The sequence below is a fragment of the Cuculus canorus genome, chromosome 2 (genome assembly GCF_017976375.1).
Source record: "Cuculus canorus isolate bCucCan1 chromosome 2, bCucCan1.pri, whole genome shotgun sequence".
NCBI lineage: Eukaryota > Metazoa > Chordata > Aves > Cuculiformes > Cuculidae > Cuculus > Cuculus canorus.
In genome coordinates this window covers 118,282,511-118,294,205 of record NC_071402.1, presented here as the reverse complement: position 1 = coordinate 118,294,205, position 11,695 = coordinate 118,282,511, and the positions used below count along the sequence as shown (strand labels likewise).

Sequence of the window (11,695 nt, the reverse complement as noted above, 5' to 3'; positions counted from 1 at the left end):
ACGAACTGCCTGAGCTTGAAGGCCTCTTCCACCGCACGCTGTCATTCTACGACCTCTAACCCGCCCCCCAGCCCACATCACGTCGTTCCCCTACGAGCCGTCGTCTGGCGCTTCCCCTCCCCCCGCCACGTGGCTGCGGGCGCCCCCCACTCCCCCGCCCCGGTTCGCCCCCCCCCCCCCGCCTCCCCCCGGCCCTCCCCGCGGAGCGTGGCGAGCGGCAGCCCCGGCTGGTGCCTGGACGGGCCGGAGCGGTGACCGGGGTGGGGAGAGGGGTCCGGGGGGAGAGGGGGAACAGGGAGAGGAAAGGGAAGGGAGAGGGAAAGGGGAAAGAGGAAGGGGGAAAGAAAAGGGAAAGAAAAGGGGAAGAAAAGGGAAAGAAAAGGGGAAGAAAAGGGAAAGAAAAGGGGAAGAAAAGGGAAAGGGGGCCTTTGAGGTGGGGAAGGCGCGGGGCGGCTTCGTCCTCCTCCCGCCTCTGAGGTGAGGGGCTGCACCGGGGGTTCCCTGGTGGCCCTGGGCTTTCCACAGGTATCCAGGGATTTCCACAGGCAACCTGGGTTTTTCCGTAGGCATCCTGGGCTATCCACCATGGCTTTCCACAGGCATCCTACGCTTTCCACAGGCAATCTAGGCTTTCCTCAAGCGTCATGGGCTGTCCACAGGCGACCTGGGATTTGCACAGGCATCCTAAGCTTTCCACTGGCATCCTAGGCTTTCCACCTTGGCTTTCCGCAGGCTACCTAGGCTTTCCACAGACAATCTAGGCTTTCTGCTGGCGTCCTGGGCTGTCCACAGGCAAACTGGGATGTACACAGGCATCCTAAGCTTTCCACTGGCATCCTAGGCTTTCCACCTAGTCTTTCCACAGGCAACTTGGGCTTTCTGTCAGGCTGGGCTCCCACGGGATGACCTATGAGGCAGTAAAGTGAGGGAGGTTGTGCTCCCATCCTGGTTGCATCTCTGCCCACCTTGGGTGCTGGGCTATCTGGAATGCTGTTAAACATACATTGCTGGGTGGTTTTTGTGTATTTTTCTCTTGTCTCCAGGCTCTTATGATGCCGCAGTTAAGGTCAAGGAACGTGGTAACTGGCAGTGAGGTGGAGTCGGCTGACAGGAGGGTCACCAGCCCAAGCTCTCTGGATGCAGGGGTAGGACACAAGCCAGGGAAGAAGGTGGGAGTCAAGCGGAGTCCTCATCTGGCACGGAAGAGAAAGCCTGAGCAGCCTTTATCTTTCTGTCTGCAACCTGCCACGCTCTCCAGTGTTCCCTGTGAGCAATTTGCTCCTCCAGTGCTCATGCAGAAGGAACAAGGTGAGAGTAGCCAGAGATGCCCACTTAAAAAAAGGAAGGGGATACAGTGTAGGAGGGCGGCCAGAGGCAAAAAGGGTGTAGTTCTGCCAATTTGAGACACTGCTTTATGTGAAGATTGGGAGGGAGCAATCATGGCTGCAGCAGTATACTGGGAAGAGACTGTAAGGAAAGAGACAGGACAAGACTGACAAGACTGACAGCTGTTAGGAACTACTTTGCAAAATAAATTCTCAGCTGGGATTGAAAGGAACAAACACAGTTTGGAAGGAGCGAACCTCTCAGGTTTTCAGGAGGAGAGTTCAGGGAGCTCAGGAAAAAAAGGCATGCTTTCCTTTATGGAAATGAAATTCCAAATGCCATCCTCGGTGGAGGAAATTGAGAGCATGGAGAAACATGGCATTTCCTGTCTGCCAGACAGGGGTGCATGTAGTATAGAAATGAAAAGCACTGTCTCCATAATGATACTGAAGATGCAAATCCCATATCGTAAGAATAATTTAGGGTCTCAGGAATCCTTTTCTGAACCAAAATCTCAGGAAGAAGTTGATACACTAGAGAAGCTGGATGTGGGGGTTCTTTAATTGGAGCAAGAAAGACAGGGCCACAGAAGAAAGGAAAGTGATACTTAAGCAAGAAAGGTGGGGTATCTTTGATGAAGACAAAACTACAAAGTCCCAGAGAGATGGGATCTTTGTTATTTTATTTTATTTTATTTTATTTTATTTTATTTTATTTTATTTTATTTTATTTTATTTTATTTTATTTTATTTTATTTTATTTCTAGAACTGCATGCACAGTATCCAGAGTCCGAGAAAGGAGCTGTCAGTCTGAGGAAGAGACACAGAAACACAGCAGTGTCACAGCAGCTGCAGGGTCTCAGTGGCCAAAACCAACGAACAGCCAGAAGAAATATGCATAAGCATTGCGTTAAAGGAAAGCAACAGAGCTCAAACCCTCAGAAAGGAGCAGACAGCCCGAGGGGGAGTGGTAAGCACTTCTGCCCTGTTGTAGAAGTACAGGTGCAGAATTTGGGCTCTGAGTACAAGGGATGGGTGCTGCAGTGAGACCCCATTAAAAAGTTAAAAAATAGGAAATAATTATTCGTTTGTACATGTATCTCTGTGGGACAAAGTCTTGGGGCAGGAAAGAATGGCCTGTACCATGTCGCAAACTGACTCTTGGTGTGTGGCTGCTGACTTAGTTCAAGAAGTGTACAGACAGGAGCTAGGGTCTGCTTTACAGTACTGTAAACACCAGCCTTAGAAGAAAACGGACTTTTAGGAAGAGGAAAGTCTTTTCTTGAAGGGGAAAAGCAGTCATTTAGCACAAAGGAGACCAGATACTCCATCCTCCTCCCACTCCCCAAAAGTATTGACTGGAACAGACCCCGAGTAAGAAATTTTCTTTTTTTTTTTTTTTTTTTTTCTGTCAAAAGCAGTCAGTTCATTTATGCACAGAATGTCAGGCACTAGCGGCAACGAGGTGGTAGTTCCAGTTCCAGCAAAACTCAATTCTTCATTTATCTGATTTTATTGTTTTTGAATGTGTATAATGCTGTCTTGTTTTAGTGCTTACCTTTATAGGATGGTGGGTTATGTTTTCAGAACTTTTTGCTTTTTAGTTGCTACTCTCTGCAAATCCTTAAATGTGTAGAAGGAAAGATTACTCTTTTAAGAGAGTGTTGTATCACATGAATAATTTTGAAAGGATTTTTTAGAAGTCTTTATTTTTTTCAGGACAAGTGTTTAAAAGACATTCTTATTACTATCAAAGTATATTACTATTCAATGACAAATATTTGCTGTAGTTTTTTTATTATTAAATATTTTATCCAGAAACTTTATTCTGGAAAACTGAGATACTAAATTGTATCTTACTTACTTTGAAAACTTAAGATCCAAAAACCTCACCTTTCTACTTAGTACACGCTTGAGTGCGTTCTCCAGACATAATTTTCAGATGTACATTTTTTTACATAATCTGTATTTGCTTAAAATAAAAAGTAGTACTTTGTAAAGATACGGGTCTTGCAGTTTTCCTGGATTTTCTTGCACAGTCAGATACATTTGGCTGGACTGTATATCTGAAATAAATTATTATATTCTTATGAACAAGCTTTCCTATTACAGAGAATCTGCTGTGTAAACAAAAGATAGTAAGGCCAAGTGTGCAAACAGCATCTGCCTTTTCTTGCCAAACTTGCTTTAATTTGGTTTCCAATTGTGTTTTAAATATACAACTTCCAGTGTCTTTATGGCACATTAATATTTTAGCTTTATACAGTGTCATGTTCTTTAGTAGCCTTAAATGTTTTTTGTTCTCTTCATAAAATATTGCAATAGAGTAGTCTTTTTTCCTTTAGTGTATTCTTTAACTACACTTCTTCGTTTTTTAATCAGCAGAGGAAAAATGTAAAGCAATTGAGCAAGATTCCAGTACACAGGCTGTGGAGAAGCTTAGGACAAATCAAAACAGTTCAGAAGATTCCAAGGAAAAAGAACTTGACTATAAATTTCCTGCAGTTACTACTCTAGGTGAAACTCAAAGCAAGACCTTTCCGTGCCATCCTGTAGCAGAAAGGTCTGATGTGCTGTATAAGAAGAGGGAACCCAGAGCTGATCAAATCGAGTGCTTCAATGTGACTGCCGATGAAAAAGTGAGAAATGTATCTGCACAATGTGATGCTGAACATTGCAAAAATGCCCTGAACCATTGTAATGTCTTGCTCTGTGCAACAGAAAAGAATCCGTTTGTGAGGTTAGAGGCCTGTAGTTACATCAATACATTTGTAAAGTCTTCAGCTAGTGGAACTACCAGCAGCTGCAGTTTAAGTAGATTCTTCCATGTAGCCCAGGGTAAAAGAAAGCATATGTTTCCTGATGGTTCTGTAGAACAGAGTGATATGAATTGCAGCACTAGTAGAATGCAAAATGAGACATCGTCCATGAAAGATGGTTTAGTGTTTGATAAAGAAGAAACTCCAAATAACGTGAATATCAGAGAGAAGTCAGCAGTGCAGAGTGTTTTCGCAGACACAGATAATGAATGTAGTGAGTGTGAATTACAAACGGAAGCAGCAGTTGCCATGTCAAGCTCCTTTGCAATCTCAGACCTGAACCATAAAGAAAGCAATCTGTCAGCGTCATGTAATCATACATCGCATCTTCATGAAGGAAAAAATGCTCATGAAGCACAAAATAAATCAGTCTGGAGAAAGAATAGTACCAAATTACTTGCATTTGAAGACGGCTCTGAGAAGACATCTAAGCTCTCTGTAAGAGCAAAAGGAAAAGATTCAAACAGTGTGGCGCATCATTCTGGTGCCACAGGTAGCCCAAGAGTGCCAGCTCAGGTCTGTGATGTTTCCAGTTGTCACAAAAGCAAGTCAAATGAAAAATTGACCAAAGTTAATAAGAAATTGCAGCAGGTTACCTGTCAAAGAACAGTACCTATGTCTGGTAAAAATGTTTGGCCTTTTGAATCTTGTGCCAGGACTTCTGAATGGGTTCATAAAAATCGTGAGTCCATCTCAGTAGGGAACAGACTTTCAAAGGCTGCCTTCAAGGAATCTTCTGATGAAAGCAGTGTTAAAACTGTAGGAAACAGTGCTGTGACTGGGAATTTGGGACAGTTGGCTTTGCATGCATCATCAGTGGAAATTAACAAAGAATCTACACATAAAATAATGGATCCAAATACTGAATGTCTGCCTTCACTTGAAACACCAGAATCCTCTTCTGTTGGTGTTTGTGAGACTTCTGGAGAGAACAATGAAAATATGGAATCACCAGTCAATATGTATAGAAGTGCTGTGGCTTTTAACCATAATGATGCTCAAGAAGTTAAAGCAACCTTGAATTTTAAGTCAAAACAAAAAGATAAAAATAAAGGACGTTCCACAAAAAGAAACCGGTCTCTGACAGTCCAGAATGGTACATCTACAGGTAACAAAAACAGAATAATCTTCAACCATGAATCATCAGCAGTGAACCAGAAATTTTCTGATTTAAAGCTAATGAAAGTGTTGAACACTGGCAACATGACAAAATTCAAAATTCCTTTATGCCGAAACAAACCTGAATCCAGAAAAGTGGAATCTGTCCATTCATTTGAAAGAAAAACCTGTACACCAGTAGAGCTTCTTGATAGCACTACTGTTTCAAGAAGGCAGAAAACAGGTGAAGAAACTTCTTTGGTAAATTCCAAGCAGCAGCGTCTTCCTGTTGCGAGGGATGGAGAGCCTACAGCTTCCATGAAAGAAAAAGAGAATGAGATCAACAGTAAGGACTTCAAGCATGGTGGCTGTGAAAACCTTTCAAATGAGATGTCTGCATTCCCTGAATATTTTTCCTTATATCCATGTGCTTTTCCTGACGGACAACTAGAATCATCTGTGTTTGATGTGCATGGTACTGAATTTGTATTAAACTCTGATTTTCCTGATGATTCTTGGAATGCAATTGACCACCCTGTCACATTAGAAATAAAAGATGATAGCAATTCAAAAGGGATTCTTTCACAAGAGAAAAGTCAAAATTTTCCAAATAATCTTGAGGCTTACGAAGATGATGTTCTTGTCATTGATGTGATTCAGGATGACCCTGACCTTTTTGGAACCAGTAATGAAGAGGAGCTTGCAGTTGCAGGCTGTGAAAATTGTCCTCTGGAGGCATCCTTAACCAACGTCTGCATTAAAGAAGAAAAGCAGGATCTTAAGCCTGTTATCTCAGAAAATAGAGATTCAGTAGATGATATTTTTAGGTATGCATATCATTTTTTTTTTCATTATAGTAGTCCCAAGTACTTTGTTCTCATATCACTGTACTTTGGTTGTGGCAGTCAGGCTTCCTTACAGAATTTTACTGATTTCTGTGTTGATTTTAACTGTCAAAATTTGATTGAGGTATGGCAGTATCCTGAATGCAAGTAATTTAATTTGTTCTTCATAAGAACTAGGATAAACACTGAATCAAAGGAGAACATAGTCCTAAAGAATTTGCTTTAGGTCAAGTGAAGCAAAATGTGGAAGTATAAACAAAGCTAGTTAATATGCTTAATGAATAACTTAATATATTTTAATATCTGATGATTTGAGATAGTAGATATTGCTTTGAAGGTAATTTTTTAGTTGTAAAGTGGCATAATATTAGAAATATTTTTTGCTTTCTAGTTGTAGTTTGTTCTTGTGCTGAATCTGCATGGATAAATGGTTGTCTCTACAGTAGTATTCCATTCTGCTGTTCTCCTTCCTTGCTATTCTCCTGGTACCAGACACATGAATAGTTTTCAAATCTGTAATTTGCCTAACACATTACATTTGTTTATCATCCTTCATCTTCATTCAGCAAGTTCCTGGTGTAAATTATTAGGCATTAAGGGTTTTCTTGGTTTTTAGATGATAATAAAAGTCACTGAAGGGGGAGGAGAAGTTTAAAGCAGAAACAAACTTCTGTAGAAGAAGTAGTAGTCCTCCATTAGATAGATGAACACGTCAACTGTCTAGTCTGTTTTTTCTCTAAGCTTTGACACTCGCCTTGGATAAATGAGATTTACAATTAAATTTTTCATCTTATGAAGAAAATCATAAAACTTAAGTAGAAATAGTGCATGATTTTCCTCTAAAGTTTAGATTTTTTTTTTTTATTGGGATGGGTGCTGTAGTTTTCTTCCTCTGTCCTTTCTGGGAGGTTTTATGTTATCCTTATTTTAAATAATGTTAGTTGGTAAGTCATGAATATATTAATGAACAGAATTTGAGAATATTAAAATAAGGCAGTAGACCTTACCACAGCTGTGTCAGGTAGCCTATGAGATTCCGAGATAACACCAGATTATGGCCAACTCATACTGTTGGTTTTCATTTTGTTAGTACATACTAGATACAACTGGGACTTCACTTGTCCAAACAAAAAAAAAGCGATTGTGCTGGTAGAGTTACACTCACACCTTGCTACATATTTTCAAATAAAATATTCTTTCTGTTAGTGTCCTTTTTAGATATAGTCAAGAGTATTGTCTGTGTTTTCTTTTCTGGCTTCTATTTTATGCTTGCTGAGTTTTGCTTCGTTGCGATATTGTTTGTAATGCCGCTTCAGTCTGTCCATGTAGAACAGTAAGTTAGAACTGTGCTACTGTAGACCATCTCTAGCTTGTATAAATATTGGTTTAGATGCACGCTTTGTTTAACATTTGGTTAGCGATAGTGGTTGCACTCTAGATGAATGTAATTAGGTGATTTTAAGTAAAAGAGCAATGCAGGCACTTAATGGCTGCACATGGTGGTTGTTGCTAAATGTTCTCTTTAGCTGTATCAATACATAGGTTTTGTTATGATTTCCCTTCAGATCAGTAAGAGCAGGCAGATGATAATAGAAAGAATCTGGATCTTTGCTGAAACTGTTGTAGCGTGTGTATACATGGGTATGCACTGCAGTACGTTACTTCTTGTGTAGTGGTATTTTAGTGTGGCATTGGTACAGAGCAGTAAGAACTGGATTTCTGTGAACAAGTTATTCTGAAAGCATAGCTGGGTTGTTAAAAGGCTTTTTAAATGTGTTGAGTGTTACTTAAGAGTTTAATAGCATTTAAATTGTAACTGTAAAGGAAAGGATTGGTGTGTTAATTTGTGGTGATCTTCCAAGTACAAAAATCAGAGACCTATCAGCTTGTCGAACTGAACAGCTGCTGTTCAAGTTTCATTGTGAAACCAAACTGAGACTGTGGAGGATGTACCAGCTTGATTCACTAACAAGTGTTCAGAGGCAACTATTAGCCACTGTGGATGTGTGACTACTAGTGTGGATCCATTTTGTTTGAGGTTTGAATTTAAACACCGAGATGTGTTTAGCCAGTGACACTTTTCATCTTTGACTGTTTGTGACCTTAAAAGCCAGAGAGGTGATTATAGTCATGAAAATTCAAGGATAATAAATTTTGGCTTCCAAATTTCAGATAATGAGAGTAGTCACAACTGCGACTGAGGTCCAAAAATCAAACAAGACTTGTTTCTTTTTCTTTTAAGCAAAGTAGCAAAGCACCCAGCAACCAAAGAGGCACCTGACATTGCTACACGCCTCTCACTTCAGGTTTTCTAATTACTGTAATTGTGCTTGTGCGTGTGCCTGGAACTGATGTCTCTGAACAGTTAGGTTTAGGTAGAAGAAGAAGGTCCTGTCTTATAAACCAGGAAGATTCAGAAGAGGCTCTGTGTGTGTATGTCCTGAATGATTTGATTCATTTAGCATGCTCTGACCTTTAGGATAAGTAGGACTGGTTATTGCTCTGGTGGTGGTATTTTAAGAAGATAAAGAGTGGGTGCTGGTCACTTCCAGGCATTAGTTGCAAGTCATCAGGAAAGGATTCTGGACCCGCAGTCTGAATGGGGCATTGAAACAGTTTTCGCATGTGCTTCTGTTTGCCATTTTCTATGGCCTGCCTCTAAGCGACTTGCAACAGTGCAGTTTTTTAATCAATCACTTGAGGTAGTTTTTTCCTCTTGTGTAGGGAATCTAGATGCTTCACTCTAAGTGGCATCCAGTAGGCCTTCTCATCCCAACAGAACTGGTAGGTTCAGTGGGTACCTTTGAAAGCACATCAGCAGCCATTCTTGCTCTTAGGAGACTTCTGCGTATTACTGTTTTCCTTTTGAATAAAAAGCCTAAACTCTTAATCCAGTTTTCATATGCAAAATAGCAAACTGAACACTGTGGTTTGCGTAACTTGTGCTGTAAAGAGTGATTTGTTTAAACTCTGTCAGCAGCAGCCTGCGTGAGCATGCCACAATGTGACATGGTCTAGTCTGTCTCTGTTTCTAGATCTTTAAAATGTGTTGACTTCTGGTTCTGTCAGCACTTGTAGGTTTGGCAGGCTGGTGAACAAATGCCAAGTACTTTTAGGCACTTTCTTTACAAGAACTTACAAAGTGCTTCTGTAACTACTTCACACCACACAATTAGCAGAATCTGGTAAAGACTTGGAAGTGACTTTTGATGTGAACATGAAGATTTCAGTCTCTTGATGCTGTTAAATTTATTTTCAGTTTTAAGCAATATTTATGAAGATGACAGTTTTCTGGAGCTGTTTGCGCTGCTGTTTTACAGAAAAGGAAGTCAGTTGTTGTAGGCAAAATCACTCAAACTCAATTTCACATAAGACGTGGGGGAGGGAGGAAATGAGCCTACAGAGAGTCTGCCTCTGATAAAAATCCTTCTCATCTCAGCGAACTTGCTGTATTAAACTGCTTCTTAATGTATCTCGTGAATACACTTAGCTATCTGTGCCTGAATGTTGGTATTGTGCAACGTTACGTATCATGAGGAACTTTTGCATTTCCACTAGGTTGTTGCACGTTTTCGTTGTTCCATTTTACTTGGTAGCTTGCTGTCGTTACACATACCTGCTGTCATTGACCAGCTATGCACTTCCAAAGTCTGCGATGGTGACGGTGGTGTTTGATAAACTTTATGTATAGTGTTTTAATGTGTATTTTTACCTTCTGAGGTTTTCTAAGAAGAAGTACTTTTTTTTCCTAACTTAGCTTTAAAATAAGGTGAAGTATCTTTCTATGAACAAATATTTTTGTTACTCTCATTGAGTGTCATTGTTATGCGAATTGTCTTGAATATAAATTATTTAAAATCACATTTTGTATAAACTGATTAATTTGCTCATTAGCACAGTATTTCAATAATTTACTATACAGAGAAGATTTCCCTTCTCAGTCTTTTATGCAAAAGTGAAATGAGATAGTGAGTTTTTACTGACAAAATTTGGTATTTGAAATGTCTTGGTTTTACTTAACGTCTTTAGGTGTGTATCTGTAGAGATGGACATTGGAAAGCCAAAAGAGAGCATTAACAAGTGTGGTGTACCTAAGTTTTCTGTCCATAGTTATTATAAAAGTATTACTGAGAACTTTACGTAACTGGTTAGAATAATTCTGGGTTTGTGCAAGGTCAAATTCTCAAATCCATTTTTTCTTCAAAACAGGAATATTACCGCACAGCAATCTGGAATATCAAATAATAGTGAAAATTCCTGTGGTTCAGTGCTAAAAGGTAAGAGTGGTTGAAGATTTCTGAATGCGTAATCAAGGGAAGAAAGTAACCATAAAGACGTTCAGTGGCAAAACCTAAGCTTTCTACTTTCCCCATAAAATGAGAAGTTGTCGGTTGAGTCATATCCTTTTTTTTGTAACAGTGATTTGTTTCCTAATGCATGTAAAATGAATGTCCTTTGAAATGGTACAAGTCCAAGCCTTCGAGGGAGTGTCTGCTTCTCGATTGTATTTGTCTGTTGGTAGTACTGGGGGGAGAATGTTGGGCTTCAGTTGTGGGTTTTTTTGACATCTCTGATACTTTAGGCAAGGAGTTCTGTTAGTTGATGAGGTGATAGTAAAGTACTGAGTACTGTGATACTGCTTTGGAGTCTGACTCATAATACCTCTTGGCTGATGTCTTGTGTTCATCAGCAGACAGAATTTTATAATAGGTTTTTTTTTCCCAGGTTGTACTTTTGGGTTTTGTAGATGCTGTGCCCATTCCTCTGACAAATTGTTGTGTTTTTTAAGGATGCTTATTTTTTTTAGAGGATACTTCTGACTTAATGTTTTTTCTTCCCATTTTAAGCAGAACAGTCCACAACTAGGCAGCATTTGAATGTGATTTGTTTTGTTTTCTACAGCTTGCATACGGACTAACTGTGCAAGGATATGGCTGCTGTGGAAGTTTGTTTTAGGTTGGAGAAACAGGAATTTGACTTTAAACAGAAGCCAATTACTGACATGCTGGAGAAGGCAGAGTGCGCTTAGACTGGTTTTGAAGGTTCTCAGTGTCTCTGTTTCTGGTGTCAGTTTGTCAGCTTGCTGCTAATCTGGTGTTTTGCCATTATGTATTGGTTTTGCTGCAGACTTGGAGTGTTTGTGACAGTACCTTTTGTGCTGTTTTATTGTATGAATGCGTTACACTCATGTAGAAAGAATCTGGGCAGATGTTGCCTCCTGGGAAAAAAAGGAGTGAATAGTGACTTTTTGGGGGAGAAAAAGTTTCAGGCTTCAGTGATTAGAAGGCAAAATAAAAGATAATGAGGGTTTAAGAGCTCAGACACCAAGAAATAGACACAAGATCCTGGGGAGGTGTAGGGAGTACATAGTTAGGCCTTTTTAGTGAAGAGACAGAGGGGCCTGTGCCCTGGCATCTGCAGTACTGAGATGATTGAAACCAGACCTGAGAGCAAGTCCTGTTCTGTTTAATAACTTCTGCATTTTTTTAGACTCTTTGTCCTAATGAAGTTTGAGGCTAAAAGCCTTTGGGTCTTTTTGTGTTGCTTAAAATAAAGAAAATGGTTTAAGTAGGTGCTTCCCAGATCTGAGAAACTTAGGATTGCACC

General features: G+C 40.1%; 1 protein-coding gene across 1 annotated transcript in view; it reads left to right on the top strand.

Moving 5' to 3' along the window:
- Positions 1–250: 250 nt before the first annotated feature.
- TOPAZ1 (testis and ovary specific TOPAZ 1) overlaps positions 251–11,695 on the top strand; it is a 39,512-nt gene continuing 28,067 nt past the window's right edge. The window contains 6 exon segments of the mRNA XM_054058594.1: positions 251–260; positions 1,044–1,874; positions 1,877–1,998; positions 2,079–2,296; positions 3,709–6,070; positions 10,298–10,365. Of these exon segments, the coding sequence (XP_053914569.1) occupies positions 1,050–1,874; positions 1,877–1,998; positions 2,079–2,296; positions 3,709–6,070; positions 10,298–10,365 (3,595 nt within the window). The 5' untranslated portion in view covers positions 251–260; positions 1,044–1,049.